Source organism: Apus apus, chromosome 13 (assembly GCF_020740795.1).
Source record: "Apus apus isolate bApuApu2 chromosome 13, bApuApu2.pri.cur, whole genome shotgun sequence".
Lineage (NCBI taxonomy): Eukaryota > Metazoa > Chordata > Aves > Apodiformes > Apodidae > Apus > Apus apus.
In genome coordinates this window covers 8,234,756-8,256,739 of record NC_067294.1, presented here as the reverse complement: position 1 = coordinate 8,256,739, position 21,984 = coordinate 8,234,756, and the positions used below count along the sequence as shown (strand labels likewise).

The window sequence follows — 21,984 nt, the reverse complement described above, 5'->3', positions numbered from 1 at the left end:
CCTACCCATCCAAAAAGGGCACAAGCAGGGGAATAAACCTTATTTTCACCACTTCCTTACAATGACCTGAATATAAATAAAAGTTCAAATTCAGGTATTCCTGATAAAAGGAAATGAAAGAGGGAAAAAAAAAGGACCTCACCTTCTCACCTTTCTTCTGCCTTAATTGGTAGTAGCATCACTGGGCATGCTTCTAGAGTTGGGATGTAATGGAGGTGCAGGAGGACACAAAAATCTGACCCTTTGGTTGCCAGTGGGACTATCTGCTGTAGAAATTCAGTTTGAAAAGAATAATTTAAATGGAACACTTTATTTAAAAATTTGTGGGTTTGTTTATGGAACACCAATTAATTAACAAGTCAGGGATTAAATAGTACTTTCACGGTAACAATATGGTCTGGTTAAAGGTCTTTAACCTTAGGAGTATGAATAAAAGGTTTCTTCACTAAAAAGGTGGGAGTATAGATGTGATGGAGTTGTGTAACTTGCTGTGGGATAAGCATCATTGAGCCAAATGAGAATGCTTGCACAAGTGAGATTGAAACGTATTGTTTGATGCTAAATCTCTTGGCAGGAATCAGATGGCATCATAACGACAAAATTCATAATCAAACCATCATAAAGTATAGATGCAAGATGTATTCATAATTTAGTAGACAGACCTTGGGCAAGAAATCTCTTTTGTTGTTGTTGATAAGCTCAGACATAAGAAAAACTTCCCAGTGACCCAAAAATGAATAAATGTTTCCTTCCTGCCAGAAAAGAAGTCTAAAAATATGAAAAATCCATATTTTTAAAAAAAATTCTAAAAAAAAATTGAAAATTGCAAACAAATTACTGTGGAAAATTTCATCACCTCTCTCTTGGCATGGGAGAGTCAAGATGGGCTGTTGTTTAGAGACACTTGAGTGTTCGACTGTTGTTCCAGTTCACCAAAGCACTCAGCAAATCTTATGCATGTGTTGAAGTCTCACTAGCATTTGAGTTTTAAAGTGATCATATGACTGGAAATATAGCTAGAAGGTCATTTAATGCAGACCCCTATAATTATAGGCAATCATATAAAAAACCTAATATGCTCAAATTTGCTTTGCTGAAAGCAAATGGGTTTAAGGATGTGCTTACAGATAAGCACGTGCTTAAAGGCTTGGCACAATCAGAGCTCTGATTAATGCAGGCAGACCAGCATTTTCATGAAGATAAAGGTGTTCCACTTCTGCTATTTCTCTGCTCTGTTTTACTGGGCAAGGACTGGTGAAAGATGAGCTAAACCCAAAATTTTTATTTTATCTTTTTTAAATTAATTGAGTCTTCTGGATCAGTTTAGTGCTGATTGGATGAGTAAAAAACAAAGCCTCGGCCAAAACAAATGCTGGTAGTTAACAACAAAATTATGTGTGATCGTTGCACACGGAGCATATTAAATGTGTAATATTATCTATAACAAGAGAGACTCCCTAATAGTGACGTGTTTTGTCTTCCAATCACAAAGCACCTTCCTTGTAATATGAAAGTAGGAAAAAAACCCAACATGAAACGCAGACTGTCAAGTATTTATCAAATTAATTTCGTCACAGCTTTCAGAGATAATAATTGCTTCCTATTTGGAAGATGTATGCAACCTCCCCACTGCTGTTTGAACCGAAGCCTCAAAACCAGCCTCAAACAGCTTTTAAACCAAGACTTCACAGTCAGTGCTGATTTCATGGAAAGGGAATCTCTCTGTGGTCCTTCCTTGTTCCTGCCATGCCTTGCCAATTTTTACAGTGCAACGGAGCCTGCTTGCTACGTGTTTGTCACATCACCATCTTGTTTGTTGTTTCAGCTCTGAACGAACCCACCATTGACTATGGCTTCCAAAGGTTACAGAAGGTTATTCCCCGGCACCCTGGTGACCCCGAACGCTTGCCAAAGGTCAGCCAAAGTTTATTGTTTTGTTAAATATGGCAAAGCTGGTTACTGCATGTTTTTGCTGAAAGTGTAAGGCTCTCTAAGTGTAATGGTCCCAGTTTGGTTCCCAACCAGAAAAGATGAAACAGAGACATAATCAATGAAGCCCCATCAACAACTTTCATGGTAGGCTTATGAGACTTCTGTGATTTTCTGAGTCTCAGCTAACTCAAACAGCTCCTGCTTTTCTTAAAAGCAAATCTTATTCTATGTTCTGAAATAATCAACAGAGAACCCCTTTTTGGTTGGTATTTTTGAACCTGAGCAGCTTAATCATAGAATAATGATGTTTCTTCACAGTAGCACTTGTCAATGTAATTTTGAGAACTTCACCACTGATATCAAGTCATTTGGATCTTTAGGGAATGTGTGCCCAGTGCTGTTGCACCATGTATTGGTTTAACATAATGATTACTGTATACTGCTGTATTTCAAGATTGCTAAAATAATTAGATCAATGCATAGTGAAGTGATTTAATGTTCATTCCCATCCAAATCAGTGCGAATTTTGTTGTTGATTTCTGTCAAGTAAAAGCTGAGAAAGGAACAGAATAGCTTTTAGTTCTGTCTTGTGCTGTGAAAATGTCTGCGCTCACATCTGTTCTTGCTACTTTGCCATACAGTACCTTCTCTGGCAAAAATTTGTGATGAGCTTTGTGATATACTGGAGAAAGAGGTGGGGGATTTGAAAAAGTGTTTCTCATTGCCACAGGAACACTGAGCAATAGCGTGCATGGGCTGGAGTCACGGTATGTGACCAGCTGCCACCACGTCTTGTATCTGCTCCAGCATCATGGCTGTCAGTTAGTGAGCTGCGCAGTCAAATAGGCCTGGTGGGTGTATTTGAAGGACACCACCTTTGACTTATGGAAAGAAAATGAGAGTTTGGAGACCTGAAACTTAGAAGAACTTGGGTTTTGATGCCTCAGGCCAGATGTCTCAATGCATATCCAGTGTAGCATTTGTGACTGGGTAAATCTTGCAACCTTTCTTCCATCGTTTCCTGAGCTTGTAAGTGGGCTTTCAGCAGGGATTGTTGTGGGCTTTGATTAGTTACATTTCTAAAGTGTTTCAAAAGGGAGAAGAATTCAAGAACACCACCATTTATTTTGTTTCATTTCTTGACAGAAATGAAATTCAGAATGTGATTTTATTTGTTTGTTTATTTATTTATTACAGGCATGCTAAGTTTTTTATCTTTGCTTAGGAAAGCTGTAGGCTGTGGTTTCAGGGTCGATGATGTGTTGTCCTTCTCTCTTACTACTAGAGGAACATGCTGTCCTGGAGAGTTACATTTTACATTGGCTCTGTTCACCCTCTACAAGCTGTCCCTTTCACTGACTTTTGGACAGATTTGCAGCAGGACACAGCTTTCATAGGTTGTCAAATTTCCCTCTGGAGGTGCAACCCTTTCCAAAGAAAGAGAGTATCCTTCTGTAGGGGCTCTTTCATCTCTATGATGCCTCTGCTGCCAAATACGCACATTGAGAAAAACTGATTCTAAGAAAATAAGACACCAGCTTTCATCACACACCAGGCATTTGCAAGGCCAAAAGAAGTGCTGTAAAATTTCTCTGAACCCAGTTTTCCAGCCAACTTATAGATGTCTGTGGCTTTCCTCTAAATGAGGAAATTCAAGTAAAATAAGACAGAGAAATTCCAAATTGTGTCATGCAGCTGAGGATTGTAAAGCATCACAGGTATTGGGCCTCCTTTCTGATATCTGGTGGGTCCTCAGCAATGCTCTTTTGTGCTGCGGTGGGAGTGCAGCTATCAGGCTGAGCACCCTCCTTTTTCCCGTTTAGATTAAGACTGTTACCACACTGATAACCACACTCCTGTTACCTAGTGTCATGGGACATAAAAACAGGCCAAAGAAAGCTCCATCTGTCTCCACATCCTGGCTCCAATATTTAGCAGGTATTTATGGATAGGGTGTGGGAAGGAGAGTTAGTACCAAGTCATTTTTCCCCTCATATACCCTCCTGGTTTAATGAGTTTGTTCTAAGTATATTTTCAAGACAGTTTTTCACATCTTTAAATCAAGGGAAATCGTTTTTATGCATGTGGAGGTATGATGTGATGCCCCCTGAAAAAAAAGCTGCTGCTTAAGGACTGAACAAACTTAAGGAAGAAACTAGTATCACTGTGCAAGGTTAGAGGGAAACAGGATGAAGAGGGCTTTTTTTTTTAATCTTTGGGTAATTCCTTCTGTGGAAGCTTGAAGGTTGGACCTCAAGTTCAAGACTCATTAATATGCCACGCACAGAAGCTGGATGCAGCAGGGGTTGGCACATGTTGACTTCTGTATTTGAGGCACTGATGGTTCAATTCCCAGCATCACTTGCTGGCTGCAGGATGATAATGAAGGACGCAGCGCGTCCCTGCGCCGGGCGAGCGCTGCACAGCACTCTTCCCCGTGTCATTAAGCCAGGAAAGGCTTTGGCAATATTCCACTATAGACAATGCTCACTGGCTACTTAGGAGAGAGTTGGAAGCCATATGGCTTTCACAGTGCAACCATGTGCAGAGAGGGCAAATGTATGAGAGACAGAGAGAGAGACAGCAGAGAGGAGGGCAGCGCTCAGGGCTTTCAATATCCTTTTTCCCATTTTCCCCATTGTCCTGCCACTGCATCATCACTTTCTCTTTAATAAAAAGCTTGCACTTGTGCATTAAATAAATAAAACAAAGCATAGTTCTGCAATTGCTGCTAGGGGTTGTAGCCATTATTTCATTGAAACATTACCGATGAAATAAAGTTCTTACGAAGAAACAGGAATAGTTATAATGTTTTTATTCATAAGGGCATGCAGTCCTTCCCATGGGCCAGCAAGAGCATTCTGCTCTCTGACTTTTCCCAGCAGTCAAGGAAAATTGTTGAGGCCATCAAGTCAGTTTTAGCACATGCTCTACCTTCCAGAGCTGAGAAGTTCACAGCCATATTTGTGTCAACAGGCATTTCTAAAACCATTGAGGCTACCTGAGAAGTTTGATCTCCACTAGAAGCAGTATTTTCAGAAGTGCCCACCGTTCATACTTGGGATAATTTTTATTTTTTTAAATATTCCAGCTATATCCTGAAAGTAGGCAAAGAAAAAAAGCCAATTTTTGATGTTTTTCTGTGTCTCCTAGTGCCTTAGAAGAAGTGGAGAATGTCCTGCAATAGTGAGGAGAAGAGAGTATCTGAGAACTATGGTCTTCGGACTGCTGGACTGACAGCTGATATAGATGTGTTTTAAATAGAAACGCAATATGTAGTTTCTGGAGAAAAAGGAATGGGAGCTGATGTTGGCAGCTGAGCTATGAAGTGAGCTATGGATCAGAGACCTGTTACCTTCTTGTCCAGAGCAGGTCAGGGAGAGCAGCCAGTGTAGGGTTGCCACTAGCACATGTGCATGTCTGTAGACACGCACATGAACAAATGTGCTTCAAGAGGAGATCCAGGCAGTAGGGAGGTGGTGTGATTGGTACCCAAAGCCTGGAGTGAGATCAAGTACCAGGAGTGTGCTGTGCAGTATAGTCTTTCCTTTCTAATCCAGACAGGAGGCAGGTCAGAGGAAATATGAGATCTCTGAGGAGAAATGGAAAGAAATACCATGATGCTAATATTAAGAAATCATGCTGTTGTCCTCTAGGAGTAGTTTGTAGAAAGCATGCCTGTGGAGCTGGGGAATAAGCCTGGTGTGTGTGCACTTTCCCTGTCTCATGTGTTTGCGTATGTGCACACAAATACACACGTGTTGTTGGTTCTTGCATACATAACTGCAGTGGAAATTATTGAAGAGTTCAGATCACAACAACATGTTGAGTCTATTCAAGTTCATTTATGTAACCACCCTACAACCCTTAAAATAAATCCCTGGCAGATACATTTTGATTCTGCAATTTTGTTAAAACTCCACAGCTATAGCTGTAAAACAGTTTCAACTGTGAGCTAGATTTGAAACACACCCATCCTCAATGATTTAATAACAATGATTCCTCTTTATATGCAATTTCCTAGAATTTATTTGCCATTCTCACCACTCTTACAACTCATCACTTGTATTTAAATTAAGCACAAGATTGTTCACCCTGTGTTTGAGAAGCAAATCATTGCATCGACCCCCTCTGTGATCTGACATCCTCTCACTTCCCAGTCTGTTGCTTAAATGCTCTCTTTAGGAGACCTGTTATCCCTCCTGAAAGGGGATACTTTTGGTTTCTCTTCATGTAGATGGAAGTGGAGTCTCTCTCTAGCACACAGGGACCTCCCCACTGAGTGGAGAGCACAGGGAACCAGGCTCTACCTTCTCTTTGGCTCCTTTTCTCTGGTCAGTCATTAGACTCTCCCAGAAGACATGTCCTACCTCCTCATTTAGGACTCTAAGAGAAGACAGGTGGTTATTAGGAACCAGCGGCTGGCAAAAGCAGTTGTCTTTTCCCATATGAAACCCCACAGATCTGCCCTTTATCCATCGTGACATCGTTTATATTGCAAATAAAGCTCCTCTCTAAATGTGGGTGGTTGGCCCAGGCTTCCTAATGGAGATTAAAATAGCAATGAAGTCAAGACAACTCAGGCTGGCTGCTTCAGGCAGACCCAATGGAAATTCCAGAATGGATCTCCATCTGCTAACTCCAGATACTGTATTTTAACCCAGGTTAGTAATTTTCAGCTAAGAAAACACATATTTGGTTTTTTTTTTTTTTCTGCTCATAGTAAAAAGAGGGTTGTTAGAATACGCATATAGTAGGCATGGGCAGGAAGGGGGAGCATGTGAAGAGGAGCTGTTGGGAGTTTGTCTGTATAGCAAAGAGGGTGTGAGATGTGTTTACAGTACAGTTTCTAAACTGTACTGTAAAATATATTGCATTTATTCAAATAATTACCAAATAATTAATTTATTTGGTATTGAAACATTAACAGTTGAGTTTGTTTTATTTCCTGACAATCTGGGCTTTTAGTTGGTCAAGGGCCTTGTTTGGGATTTTTGGGGGGTTGTTTTTCAATTTTTCCTATTGAAAATACTCAGGGTGAGAATTTCAAATTGAGAAGAAAATCAAGCTATCTGAGGCTACAGTGAAATGTAGCCTTATGGGCTGGTGTATGTCTGGGAATATGCAAAGAGTCTGGAATGAGAGGGAGTGAAGAGGCAGAGCCACCTTGCTCACTGAAGGGCAAAGCCACATCCAAGTGGCTGGCAAGGAGCCCTTTCCTTTCTGAAGGTCAGCAGTGTGATGCACATTTCAGTGAGTTTTCTTTATAAGTGGGTCAGCATTTACTCAGCAAATCATTAGAGCAGATGGTGTAATTTAGAATCTATGACAAAACTTTTAATAGATCAGAGCTAACACAATGATGAGGAGCTCTGCACCATTCTCCATTCCTGATTTCTGCTTTACCTTGGGGTAAAAATCATGCCTGGGTTTGGGTTTTCTAGTCTTCATGTTCCATCTGAGCAACTCGTACCACTTGTTTGAACATCCCGTAAGAGGAATCCTTGCGTTTCTCTGTTCCTGTAGCCTTATTGTTATTGTTTTAAATACAACAATTAACTGAGGGTGGCAGGAAGATACCAAACAGGTAAACGTGGTCCCTCCGAGAAGCAGAGCTTTTGAAGAAAAAAGCCACAGTTTTAAGAAAGTAACAAAGGCTGCATTTGTGTATTTTGCTCCATGGAGCTGAAAATATCTAGTAAATTGATCCCGTGGGAGTAATAAATACACATTACTTTATCTTGTACTTCATGTCCTATACCCCTGAGCCTTGATAGAACAACACCACTTAATAGACTTAAAAAAAGAGTAATTACAGTCATTGGTTGTGTGATATTTCAGCCCTTCCAGCCCTGCCTGACCTTCTAATTTAGCTCACCGTGTCTAACTAATGCATTTATATTCATCTTTTATGAAGCATGTGTAGTACAAAATTGACTTTGCAGCCTTTAGCAAGCTGTCTTACCAGGTTTAGGATCTGGCTGGTACAGTGTACTGTATAGCATATGTACATTTACAACAGAATCTTACATGCATATGGTTCTGATCAACTATTACTTTTTATCATTTTGGAAACAAAATAAAAAGTATTTATTCCATTTCATCTTTCCCTCCTCTTTTTAAAGCTTTTATTCATTGCAGCATTATTTACAGCTAAACATGCAGGCAGAAAGATGCAAGCATTTTAAAAATGATTACCATTAATGTTTCTACTTGTCAGAAGTGCTTAAATTTCCCTGCACTTTGTCTAAAAACTTAGCACTTTTACCTTTTAAGAATTACAAATTTACAAGATCTTACCAAACTGATTTACAAACACAGCTGACAGTTTATGATGAAAGATGCTGCAAAATGTACAATATGTTTCTCTGTCATTTCTATTCATGTATATATTAAGAAGATTGAGAAGAGATAGAACCCCCCTCTGAAAGAAACCCTTGAGTTAGAAAGCACACACACAAATCTCTCTCCTGTGTTTCCTCATAACTTCCTGCTCACTTCACTCAGCCAGTGGAGCACAATTGTTCTCTGTGCATTTTCTCCCACCATATGGTATCCTCATTACCATACACTAAGGGTCCATATGGGGAACTTGTGAAGTGAACTGTATTCATTTTAACTGCCAGATGAGCAGCCTTTTGCTTTGCAAGCTTAGCTTAAGTCATCTGCTGTCTTTATGTTGTTATGGCAACACAGCACCAATAAAAAATTCTAATCTACTGTAAGTGTCTGGGATCACAGTATTTTAAATGCTTGCCATAACTGCTCTAAGTGAAGATGCTTGTTCTTTTAGTATGACAAAGGGTTATTGTCAACTCCAGCAGGTGGCAGTAAAGAAATTGTTTCTTTTTTTTAATCTTTAAAAAAATTAAATTTCCTTTCTCCCCATCTCCCCCCACCTCAAAAAGTCACAGAGTTATACGACACGATCTGTCCTCTACATTTCTGAGGATTTCTCATGCTGAGGTCAGAACTGCAGGTGATGCTTTTAAGCTGCAACTCAAATACTAAAGTGTGAAAACAGTGGTGGCAGCTCATGCACCGTATTGACAGAGCTCAAGTGTCACTTTGCTGGGATTCTGAAGCCTCCATAGCCCACAGTTCAATTCTGGAGCTGGTTTTTAGCTACGTTACAAAACTTCTTAATCAAACACAAAGCTAATTAAGAGTATCTTACAGTAATGGAAGTAGGCAGCAGCATCCTTAAATATGAATCATTTTCACCTCTGCAGGCCACATGATATGTTGCATCTCTGTCTCTCTGTCTGTATTGAAAGTGAATGTTTGTAGTTTCACTTCATCAGTTCACATTAGCCTCATGCTGAATATTTAAACACAGAACAATTTGAACACACCATGAAGAGAGACAGTGACTGCACTTTCACTTGGAACAGCAAGAGCTCATCTAATAATAATTTAGTAAATCAGCCATTTAGTGGCTCAGTTGTACACTGTGTTGTGCCAAATAATATTCAGTTCAAGTGTATGCTGGTGAAATTGAAATTCAGACTCCAGTCACATGGCACTTTTTTGCTCAATGGAGAGATGAAATGGAAAAATCACTCTCCCAATAGACTGTTTGAATGTAATGATTTATCAAAAATATAGCAGAGTGACAATATAAACAGGATTTGGTTGTATGTGGTACAATCTATTCTGATTAGACTTTTATTATTCATCTTCTGAACAGATTATTTGATAATTCAGGATTTGAGTTTACATCTTCAGTTTGTTTTATATAAGGACAGAGAACAGATGTGTGTAGTTACTGCATAGGTACAGTTCTTTTAGGCCCAGTCCTGTAGGAATTGTGGTGAGACCTTTATTGCCATATTTTGAGTCCCACCTCCCAGGGAACACTGTGCCCTTAGGAGCAATGGGGAAACACAGCTGCTGCCTTTCCTCCTCATGAAATGCCATGTATGTTACTTTATAGCATGAAAGCAATATCAGAATTAATTTATTTTCCCTGTTTAAGGCTATCAGGATTTGTATACTAAGTGATATAACTGGCAAAAAAAAATCAGACAAGGTTTTGGGAGGCCAAGCCTCTCTTCCTGTTTGCTGAATGTGCCTTTTCTCACCTGTATCAGTGCATCTAATAAAAGCTATTACCTCACCCTACAAAACTTGCCTTGGGTGTAACCATAGGCCATTGTGACTTCAGCCAAACAGCTATGCTTTCAGCCTGTGTCTGATGAAGATGGGGGAGAGAGAATATATCTCCTAGAAAGTGTGTTGTGAAGTTTAATTTGTTCCCATTAAAGCTGTGCTTTGAGATCTTTGAATGCAAGGCATTGCAGAGGTGTGAAGTAATGTCTATAATCTCACCTAGAGTCTCCGTTTCTAGCCTAGTTGTAGGTGTTATGCAGTGGCTTACGTGGTGATGTAAAATGTGATTGCTGTGTATTTCTCACAACACAGCCCAATTGAGTAGCAGAAAAAGCATCCTCCTAACCATCATGATGCCATTTAGCAGAGGGTGCTGGAAGCAATAGGATGCCTGTTGTCGTAATTCTTCTAAGAAATACAGAGCTCCACAATCTATACTCAACTGCTGACACTTGGAAACTCAAACATTTTGGTAAAATGAATCAAGCAGTAATGTTTCTTTTATGAGATCTCCTCACGGGAAGGGAAGGTTTGGCACCATTTGGAGATCAGGCTCAGTGATCCATCATAGCAAAGTCAGCTGTCCTGGCGTGTCTCATAGGTCACTCGATCGAACTAGTGGCTCTTACAACTATATTATTGCTTATGGAACAGTAATTGAGGCACCATGGTTAAGAATTACCTGGTCTAATAGGCAGTGAACAATTTGCACTCAATACAATTATAAGCCAAATCATTCATTTCATAACACTTGGACTAATTTATTTGTTGACCTTTTAATATCCATAGCTCTTCAGAGTGTTAACTGCAACTCAGACAAAATCTCTTGTTCATTTTACTTGCATTGATTTTTATTTTTTTTTCCATTGAGGCAATAACAGTTGTTTGAGTACAACCTTTTCTTTCTGTTGTAAAAGTCAATCATGTAGCTTATGTTGATATAACTCAACTGGACTGAAATGTCCTCTACAAACAATAGCATTACAACCCCATGCTACTCGTATAAACATGGATATGCATTTTGGATGTACTTTAAGGAATGTTTTGGAATGCATTTGTGACTATAGATGACAACCTACATGTTTGCTGAGAGTAGAATGAAACAAAACACAGAAGCATTTTTTAAAGTGGTGCCACATAGATGCAACACATTTTTTGTTCATATATTATGGGGCATCTAAGATACAGAAAATCTGGAATTTTTCTGTTAATTCTGTTCTTTAGGAGCCAAGTGTTTTTACTAATAATGGTATGTTCATAATTCCATCTGAATATGGCAACTTGTCTCTTGAAGCTCTAACATTTTACAGAATAGAGGTGCTTTATTTTTCCAAATGTCAGCTTCTGACAAATAAAACGTGCAAAAGTAGTTTTTTAATAAATAGGAAAGAAATTATGCTAGTATTTTGATAATCTGAATTTTCTCTCATTTTTTTACATCTTTAGAGTAGCATTAGAGCTAAGAGGTTTTGATGATCAAAAAAGTTACTGAAATATTGACAGATTTTGAAAAAGCAGTGGGGAGTTTTGAAGCACTTCTATAAAATATGATGCTGCAGTGACAACAGTAATCTTTTCACTCACCAGTGGAAAAGGAGCCCTAGATAGTGTAAAAAGGTGTGCCTGCTTTTACATTGTGGACCTGTAAACAGAAAGATACATTTATCTCTGTGGAATGTTGGATACATTTGATTTCTTAAACACATTTATTCAACATTCATGCTGTCTTTGGATAATTTCAGGTGAATTTTTAATGCTGTAAATACAAAATAATTGTATCAGGAACAAAATATCTTTTGTTTCTGCTAAGAAAGTTGACTTTTTTTAGAATATATGCTAGGAGGCACTTCACTGAAGTAGTCTTTCTGAGCCTAAGCCTCTTTGTACAATAAAATACTGTAAGTCCTTTGAACACATAGTTATAAAATATAATTGTTACACATTTGGCATTTTATGCTTCCCTAGAAATTGCCACTTGGTATCTACACCTAATCTATGGTCTGTCTTTTCATTTCAATTGGGTCTGAAGAGGTCTTTCATTGTAATGAGAATGCCCCTTTCAAGAGACTTCTTTTAATTGATGATAAAATGTAAGTGAAAGTAGTCATTTGTAGGGGTTATGACTGAGCAGTGTTTTAACTGTAATACTAAAACCTACCAACATTATTCCAGTCTCTATTTCAACATTTTTATGCACTTACTCTCCACAGAACATAGTGGAATATCATTGGAGGTCAGAATTTCAATGTGTCTTATTTTTCGGTTTTCCTCCTGCTATTAACAGTAACCTGAACCCTCAATTTCTAACCAGTAGCACTTCCTACCTGAGCTGTACAATCCAGAACAGTTACAGTTTCACAGATATTAATGATATGCTGACTGTTTGGGGTTTTTTTTGTTTGGTTTCTTGTGGTCTTTTCCTCTTCATTAAAAGTAAATGCGGGTGGGTCTCTAATTGCATATAGGTGAATACTTGTTTTTTTACAGAAAATTGCTAGTTTGGCACACTTAGATATTTATATGGATAAGTGTTTAATAAAGACCAATTCTAAAAATTCAATGGACCAAACATTTAAATGCAATTTTCACTTAAATTGCTTGATAGCTCTGCTGATTTAACTCAGCGGACATTCCTGTCTTGCAATAACAAACATAACTATGTATCTCTATAGATTTAAATGCAGTCAAGTGAATTATGCCACCCAAAACATTCTAGATTTGACAGAACGGGAGAACAATTTAAATGTAATACAACTTGACCTGTGCTTGCAAAGTCTTTCTGTACACAAATGATAGGAAAGAGATAGCTGCTTGTTTGCCAAGTAAAATGTTTTTCCCTCTCACAAATATGTAATTAGATATATACATTGTGCCACACACAAAATCACAAGCCACATTTAATTTATTTTTTTTAATCAGTAGTATTCCATAAAATTTTTTTAATGGGCACAATAGTATGTTCTGCAGAATAAAGCTTCTGAACCAGCCTGGGCATCATCTCTGTACAGTGGTCTCAGAATTTAGCATCTCTGTTCATTTTTCCAAATTCTTTTCAAGTTTACTTAAGTCCAGACTCTTTCAGTAATTCAAAATGTACTTCTTCTTCTTCCATAAGGGGGCTTTTACAACATTCCAAAAATCTATGGGTACAAAATGCTCAAGAGAAGACTTTGAGTAAGAACTCTTTTTAAAAATTATTTTTCTTTTTTCCATTTTTTTTCTTTTTTCCTTTTGTTTTTTTCTTTTTTTTTTTCCCCTTGCAACTCTCATCTACAGCTGTTTTCAAGAAATAGGAATGTTAATACCATAAAGAGCAGAGGAAGAACTATCAGAAAAATCTTATATATGCAAAACAAAAAAACCCAAAACCCCAAGACATAAAAGCTCATTAATCTCAGCAACGAACATCTGCTTCAAAGTACTGTAGATGCTGTTACAAATAGTTAGGGGTAAATTTTCAAAAAAAATGCCCAAGGTTCCTATCTGAGATTGCTTTGTACATGTCTCTTTGTATATTTTGCCCAGGGATTAAATGTGACTGTTGGCACATAAGGAAAATTTAGAGTGCAAAATGTGCTTTTAGGTCATTGTAGTAAACCTTTGAGGTCAGACAGAAGACAATAATTATTATAATTGGTCCATGGATAAATGAGAAAAAAATGTTTTCTTGTCTAGAAAGATGGAAATAGTGTAAACTGGTGAGATGGAGGAATTTCTGTAAAACAAGTTGGTGGAGAATTTTTTTGTTAGCCATTGAATTGAGTTTATATGGACTTGCCCATTGATAACCTAGTTTGTGTCTCATTTGTTTAGTCTTCTAATGATTCACTGGATCTGACAAACTGGTCATACAATGAAAGATGGGATCGCATAAGTAAGGAGAAATATGTGCAGAACTGGTCTTTACATGCTGGGATAAATGTTGCAGCCTTTTGTACAGCATGAAAAATATGTTTCCTTTTGTGATCTTGCTATGAGGGGATCTGTTCTTAGATCCTCACAGTGTGAGCTTGCAAGATTAACCTGTGGGAACTGCTGTAGAAGATGCCAGAGAATTATCACAGTGTCAATTTCTTAATGACAGTGTTAGCAAGTCCCAAATATGACTGACATCTACCAGCTACGAGCTGATGTGTTGTTGGATGTGACTAGATATCAAAGTACAATGTAGTAATATCTGCACTGTGTGTGTGGAGGGTAGACTGGCCTCATGAGTTAAAATTGGACAACTCAAAAGGGTTCCTGCAGGTAGCTGGAAATGCCTTTTTCTGGTAAACTTAAGGATCTGGGGGAAGAAATACTGTAAATATCCTTAGGACAATCAAAGTTCTACAGCTGTATGAGGGACATAGATGTGAGTCATGTAATCACTGTTGGATAAAGTCCCTAAAAGAGGTTATTTAAGTACTAGCAGAGTGTTTTTTTTCTGCATACCTGCTTTCACACAGCCACTCTTCTCCCTTTGGCTTAAGAGACCTAACATTAACAGAGAACTCCAGAGTTTTAGCAACAAAACCATCCAAACTGCTCACCAGATGCTTCAGTCGGTGATAATATGGTGGGAGCATCCAGACTTTCAAATGTCAGTTTATTCAAAGACTTATTCCAATACAGCTATATTAATGCTAGGTTATGCCATGCTTTGCTGCTGTATATCTGGATGAAATACATATCTGTGCTAGCTGCTAATTCTGCTGCCACTGTTGTGCCCATCATTTATGAAAATGAAGGCCAGCAGCATGAGTGCTGTGGATTAAAAAAGGAGGATGATACCTTTTTTTAGTATCTAAGTACAACATAATAAAGGAGGATAATGGGTAAGACGGGAGATTTGAAAGGACACACTAACAGGTGATCATCCTGATTTTGTTCCTTCTTTTGTCAGCAGTATTTGCAATGCAGACTGTTTGGGTAGGGTGTGTTTTCCCTTTTGAAATGTGTTTATCACCTCTGTGGTTAAGATATGTTCTAATCATTGATTCTCAATGTTTATGGCTAGATGCCTGCTCACATTTGCACTTCAGTGTTTGTTCTTTCTGCTGCCTCATATAGACTTTCTATATTTTATTTATAGGGTTGGCTCATTGTGGAGCAGGTGGTAAGGTCATGCATGAGTGTTTTTAGTGCTGTAGATTTAGGCTTTGATTTTCAGTTTGGGTTGAGGCTGATGAGACTACAATGGCTTGGAAAAGCTAAGGTTCTAGCTCCTACTGTAGACTTTTTTTCTGGAAATTGCCATTGAAATTCAGTGGCAAGGATTCAGTGCACTTCCATCCTATAGGCAGCTGTAAGCAGAAGCTTTTTTTATCCCTTAAGTGAAGTATGCTGTCTTTCTCTCTCATTTTGCCTTCCTGTCTTTGTAATATCTGTATGGTGTTTACTTCTTCAGCATGATTCAATTATAATATATGGAAACAATTCAGTTGTTTGTTTGCTAGAGGAGTTTTCTTCTTTGTGTGAGTACAAATATCTTTTTAGTGAAATGGCCCTGTTATTTTATTCTTCCCATTAGGCTGGCATAGTTACCTCAGTTTTACAGTAAATGGAGGTTCTTTACATTTTGAATGGCTTTTATGAGTCTTTATAAAACTATAATTGCTGAAAATGATACAATAATGCAGGGCTCAGTGTAGATATGGAGAGATGGGAGGTTCTGGACAAGCTGAAACTCCTATACACCAAGCTAGAAGGCTGGCATTTCAGATCTGTGGTATCCTTCTTAATGGCTTTTTACCAACATTTTGGGTTTTTTTCTTTATACTTAAAGGAGTTGTTCACTATTTTATCTTTTAAAATATAATGCATACTCAAATTTTAAGTATAAGTTTAAAACTTATTTCTAACACATATCCTTAATTAACACATTTATAGTTTCACCCATTGAAGAACAGAAAGTTTCAGCACAAATTATTGTAATTTTGACTTGAAATTTCACAATGTGACCTTTCCAAGGTGACGAAGGGAACCGGAGTCTGAGGTTCAGCATTTTGACTCTGCTGAAGAGTTTTTTTTCTTGCAAGTAGCCATGAGAGTAGGAAGTTAGAAGGCAGAGCCAGGAGGTCAGACATAAGAGTCAAGGAAGTATGAATGACATCATCATCCCTAAGTACCCTCTCAGAAGATGAATGAGCTCTCTCTTGTATTACAATGCTAAAGAGCATTAGAAGGTGATATGATATCTAGACAACACATAAGATAAATGCCTCAGAGTATGCTAGAACAGCTTCCCCCCACACCCTCCACAAGTACATAAATCCTCTGGTGGTCTCAACAATACAACATGTGGCTGCTGAGTATTATATATTGTGGTCAGCTTTTTCTTGACAAAACTCATTTAGATTTAACAAGTACCTTGGACATTATCTAATTTGGTTACTCAAGCTGAATAACTCAGTGTAACTCTAGGTACCATTTAGCTAACTAGACTCACAGACCTTTTGGGACATCATGGATTTTTTCACAAGCTTCTGAATAAAAAGTAAGCAGATGTCAACAGAAGAAATATCCCATATTTTTGAAGCTGGCACAAAATGTGTTTATCATGACACAAAATGTTTTTGTTGTGATAAAACTTGAAATGCAACTTTCCTGATCTTAATGAATTCCTTCTGAAGGGAATGCATGTCACAAGCAAAACATGCAAAGTTGCTATAATACTGGGTCAAGGTACATTCTGTCAGAAGTGGAATCAGTCTGAATTTCAGTGCTTCAAAAGCACAGTCATATTAGTATGATTTATATAATCTTTCCTACAGTACTTGGGAATTTGCAAAGTTGCAGCAGACTTCACTAGCCAGCTTCCTCTCTTGCTGGTGTAAATACCACTCAGTATTTTCAGGAGGAAAATTTGATTAATATATTTATTCGCATTCCTCTTTCAAAAATGAAAAAAGTGAAAATCCCTCAGTAGAAAATTAGCTTTAGTTTGGAATAAAAATGGACTCCGAATCTGTGGCATGTAGCTACATGGAGGACAGAGTTCTGATGATATTTAATCAATAAAGTAATCTCTCCTCTTTTCAGTATTTGCTAATGATCCTTTTTCTAGAAACAAAATTATGCTCACTTGAAATAAAATGCAAGACAAGAAGACTGTCACTTTAGCTCTAACTAAATGCTGCAAAGTCCTTTATTCCAAACCAAAATCTGTCAGACTTTTTGCATTAATAGAACAGAGGCTCTGTCTTGACAAATGCCCCCATAAATTAGATATTAGCTTTAGTCAAACTCTATCTCCCTCAGGAAATATTTCCACTTGCATATTCAATTGGAAGGACCTTACATGATGCCCACTTCCTGCTATGAAAATCTAGGACTCTGAGATGAAGGCAAAGAAAAATCTCAGTGAACAAAAGAATATTTGGAATAACAGACCTTGAGCTTACACAGGGATTTCTTTTTAAAAATTGCAAGTTTCGCTCACTTTTTGATATGTCTATCTGCTGCTCTGTCCACCTATCTGTCTGTTTATCTATCACCATTGCAGGGTGGCATGCAGTATCAATTGGATTTTAAAAGATATAGATCTTTTGTATTAGCTGTCCTTTTTTATAATACCTTTTACAAATTTAATCAATGCATTTTAATATACAATATAGTTTAAGTGCAATATACAATAAATATTCGAGCTTCATCTTAAACATGCTCTAGCCTTTAAATTGTTAAAACTGCAGTGCCCTTTCAATCTACTTACATAATGTCATAAAATATACATTTCAAGGTAAATGAAGTCAGCTACTTCAATTTAGTCCCTCAAACTGGTAGTAAATGAGAGGTTAACACTATGGTGCCAAACCCATTATTGAGTAAATTTAGCACCTTGGACAGCTCTGTAAAATCTTTATTGCTTTCCTGACCCGCTCGTCATGTTCTGTCTGTGTGTTCAGTGGCTCTCAGCTCTGATTGAAAGGCAATATATTAGATCCCGAACACAAACATGCTCGGGGGCTGCTTCTCTGTGAGCGTAATGACACGGAGGTGAGAACAATTTTCTGGTCACAGCCATCCAAGCACCTTGCAAGGTCTGTTGCTCTAACTTATAGAGGACTTTTGGGGCTCCTTTGTATGTGGAGCTGTAACCGTAGCTTCTGTGGCAATTTGAGCAGAGCTGGGAAGGGTTTAAGATGCATTCAGAAAGCAAGAAGTTAATATCCTGAGCATGTCTGTAGTAGCGTTTTATTGTGTATTTTTAAAACTATTTTTTTGTCTATAAGGACTAGCATAGAAGCTCTAGAATAGAAGATACCTCCCTTTGACATAGAAGTTATTGTGTAACATCGACTTCATATGATCTGAAAATGCCATTAAAAAAAATGCTTTTATTGTGTGAAAATATTGTTAGATAAACTATGAAACTCAAATTTACAGACTCTGAAAATGTTGAAAAATTACAGCTATTGACTAGCTAGGAAAACTGAGCACTACTTGTCAAGCATACTTCAATGAACCATCATGACAATTAGTTTTATTTACACGCCAAATGATATGGCATCAGAGAACTTGCAGTGTTTCAGAACTGGAATATATTTGATATTAGGTTGAGTGGCTGTAAGTTTCCATATAATTGCCTAATTTTTTAACATGGTCTTCAATCTCTTTTTAGATGCATTCCAAGGTTTTTAGCTCAGCATTACATAAATAACTATGATTAGTCAGGTAGAGCAGAAATTACTATTTAAAATTTCTATTTTTTTAAGTAGTTTGGCATAATGACAGCTCAGGTTAACAATATTCCAAAGCAGTTTGTGGGCTCTGTATCACATTCTAATTTTGCATCAGTAAATATATAGTGCAAACAATTTCTACTGAAGTGAAATAAATCCTAGTTTGCAAAGTCAAACACCTGTGCAGTAATTTTCCACCTATAATAATGAAAAAGATAACATCTTTCAGGAACATCTCTGTGCTTCTCTACTTTGTGTCTTCAGTGTGAGGCAAAAAGGGCAACTCAGATTTCTGATGATTCTGGTAAAGCAACAAGGATTGATTGTACCTGGAGGTTGTTTGTTGACTGCCTGTCCATTATTATACTGCTAACTCTTGTAGTCAAGCTACACACAAAAAGAAATAAAACCCAAACAACAACCATGACAGAAAGAAAAAAAAAAAAGAAAAAAACCTCCAAAAAACCACCCAGAAAAAAGCTATAGTGATGTAACCCCTCCGAATCTTTCTCAAATGTAGTGATTTAAAAATCCATCAATTATATATTACATCTCACTTCCTATGTGGAAAATAATTCAAATGTGTGCTCTGAGAGAGGGGTGTGTGCAAGCCTAAATGTTTACTGGGAGTACACAAATCCTCCATCTCATTTTTGAATTTAGGACATTATATATGTCATAAGTAGTTACTGCAGTATGACAACTATTTTATGTTATATTTCTGAGAATTTAAAATTGAAAAAAATGTTAATATGCATCTAAAAGCTTGTCATTTGAAGAGTTGTTCAAGGATTTTTTGAAGAGGTTATGGTGACAGCAAAATGAACGTAATTATATCTCTATTTTCTGATCAGAGTCTACACTATATGAAAATTGAGCATTACTGTTTCTTTTTGGTATAAAATATGGCTATTGTCTAAAATATTTTAAGTTTAAAAGTTTAACTTTGTAGAAAACTGTAAAATCCTTGGAACTTGTACTATTTTTGTAGGCTCCCTGGAGAAATATTCCATGGTGAATAGCATCGTGTCAGGTTATTAGAGCAATACTTAGGGGCTGGGAATTACAAAAAATATATTGTTTTACTTAAAGAGTAGCCTCAACTGGTTTTGGGCAGGCAACAGGGAACCTGCTAGATGCTTTGAAAGAATAAGAAAAAAAATATTCTCGGTTAATTCTGCAATGAATTTTTACAATTTATATCAGGATTGTTCAGAGATTTTTTTTTTTTTTTTTTTTTTTTGCACTGTAAAATGTAAGAATACAGGAAATGCTAATATCACTTGAATGTCAGTTTAAAATACTCTAAGACATATCAAGTTAAAAGGAACAATAGGAAAGTGGAGAAAAAGAATTGCCCAAAACGGAGAACTAAATCCCAGACTGTTTTAAATTTTGCTGTCCGTGCAGGGAATATTCCCAGGAAACACTACCCAGTACTGGGCCATTCTCTCACAATGCAGGTGTTTTCCTGTTGTGCATCATTTCATGTACATGGATCCTACCCTGACCCATCATATCAGGACACAAACCAAAGAAGTTGAAAGGTCACATCACCAGTAGCATAGAACTGATTGGATATCTTTTGAATGTGGCCTGCTGGGTAAGGTCACAATTCCTGCAGTATGCAATTAAGAATAAAAGAAACACATTGAAGGGATTCATAACATGCTCTGAATGACATTGATTGCAGTAATCTAGCAAATGACCTCAGGATTGTATTCTGCAATAAACTGACGAGTGGTTTATAGTGCAGATGGCAGAGACAATTGAGTGATGTATTTTATTTTGCAGCACCAATGATTCTCACCTTTTGACTTGATTAAGTGTGTGTGTGAATATGATGAACTAGTGATTTAACACCATTCAGAGTTGCTGAGAGTTGTAATAAAGGTGTCCCTGGTCAGAAGAAAAAAACCAAACACACAATATACTGTGGAACAAATAAAAGAGTATAAAATGTTCTAATATTTGTTTTCTGCCACAAGGAGCTTATTGAACTCAGAGAAATGCATCTGTTTTTATATTGACAGGAAGTAATACTTAAGAGGGCTGCTGATTTAGTAGAAGCACTCTATGGTATGCCACATAATAACCAGGTAAATGCATTCTGCTTCAGCAATTCTAAAACATGGCTATTTCTTAGATGTATAGATACATCAGGGGCTAAAGGTATATGATACTACAGTGTGAGACAAGAATAAATACAGAGGGCAACATTATATCTGGAGTGGGCTTCAGTTTGCTTGTTTTCATTTTTATAGGATGTGAATTTAGTGCTTGTAAAAGCAACGTGTTATTAACCCTGGAGGCATTAGCCCACTTTCACCAGATACTATATAATATGGGCAATAATAAGCATTATGTCTTGCCACCAGTGATTTTTTCAATCTCACTCTAAAGATAGCTTTAACGTGGAGTAAGTCTGAGCTCCAGCCCCATTCTGTCAGTTGGTTTTGTTCTATAGCAGCGTGGCTGCTGGGACTAAAACTTCCAACTCTCCTACCACAGTTGTCAGGATTTATCACAAGTGCAGCAGATCTTGTAAGCATTAGCTAGCAGTCAGCCAGCTGATTTAGAAAGAAAAGTATCTAGTTTTTGCCTTTGGACAGGGAAATGTTTCCATTTAGAGTGTAAGAAAAGGTTTGTCAGAGTCACGTTGGTAACTTTTCTTTTTTACTTTCTTATCCTCCAGGAAATAATCCTGAAAAGAGCAGCAGACATTGCAGAAGCGCTCTACAGTGTCCCCCGCAATCACAACCAGCTCCCCGCCCTTGCTAACACATCAGTCCATGCAGGAATGATGGGAGTGAATTCCTTTAGTGGTCAACTAGCAGTCAATGTTTCCGAAGCCTCACAAGCCACCAATCAGGGTCAGGAGAAGACTCATCTTCCTCTCTCTATGAACCTTTTCTGATACAAGTGCAGAGCAGTGAAAGGAGTTCACTGGTTCAGGTTCAAACCTGCAGGCTCGGGGCATGGCTGGACAGACACCAACTCACATGCCTACAAAACCTTTGAATGGCACAATCCTGTAATGAGAAGGGCCTTTCTTTAGTGACTTTCCCCCCAGTTTGGGATAAAGCACTTGAGTGTGTATCTGAATAGCTTTTCCTTCTGCTCAGAATAGCACTTGTGTTTAAATCCCACTAATTTTGAAAGGATTTCTATTGACTTGAGTATGTACTTAATGTTAAGTACTTGCTCATGTATTTTCCTGAGCATGGATGATTTCCCAGTCCAGGCCCTCTGTAGCAATCATCATAGCACAAAAGCA

The 21,984-nt window shown here is 37.7% G+C and overlaps 1 protein-coding gene across 9 annotated transcripts in view; it reads left to right on the top strand.

The window, feature by feature from the left end:
- The window catches only part of EBF1 (EBF transcription factor 1), a 276,873-nt gene that overhangs the window by 241,045 nt on the left and 13,844 nt on the right, over positions 1-21,984 (top strand). For all 9 annotated transcript variants that reach the window (XM_051631539.1, XM_051631538.1, XM_051631537.1 and 6 more), the window contains 3 exons: positions 1,826-1,914; positions 20,741-20,806; positions 21,403-21,580. In XM_051631539.1, coding sequence (XP_051487499.1) covers positions 1,826-1,914; positions 20,741-20,806; positions 21,403-21,580 — 333 coding nt within the window. The remainder of the gene's footprint in view (positions 1-1,825; positions 1,915-20,740; positions 20,807-21,402; positions 21,581-21,984) is intronic.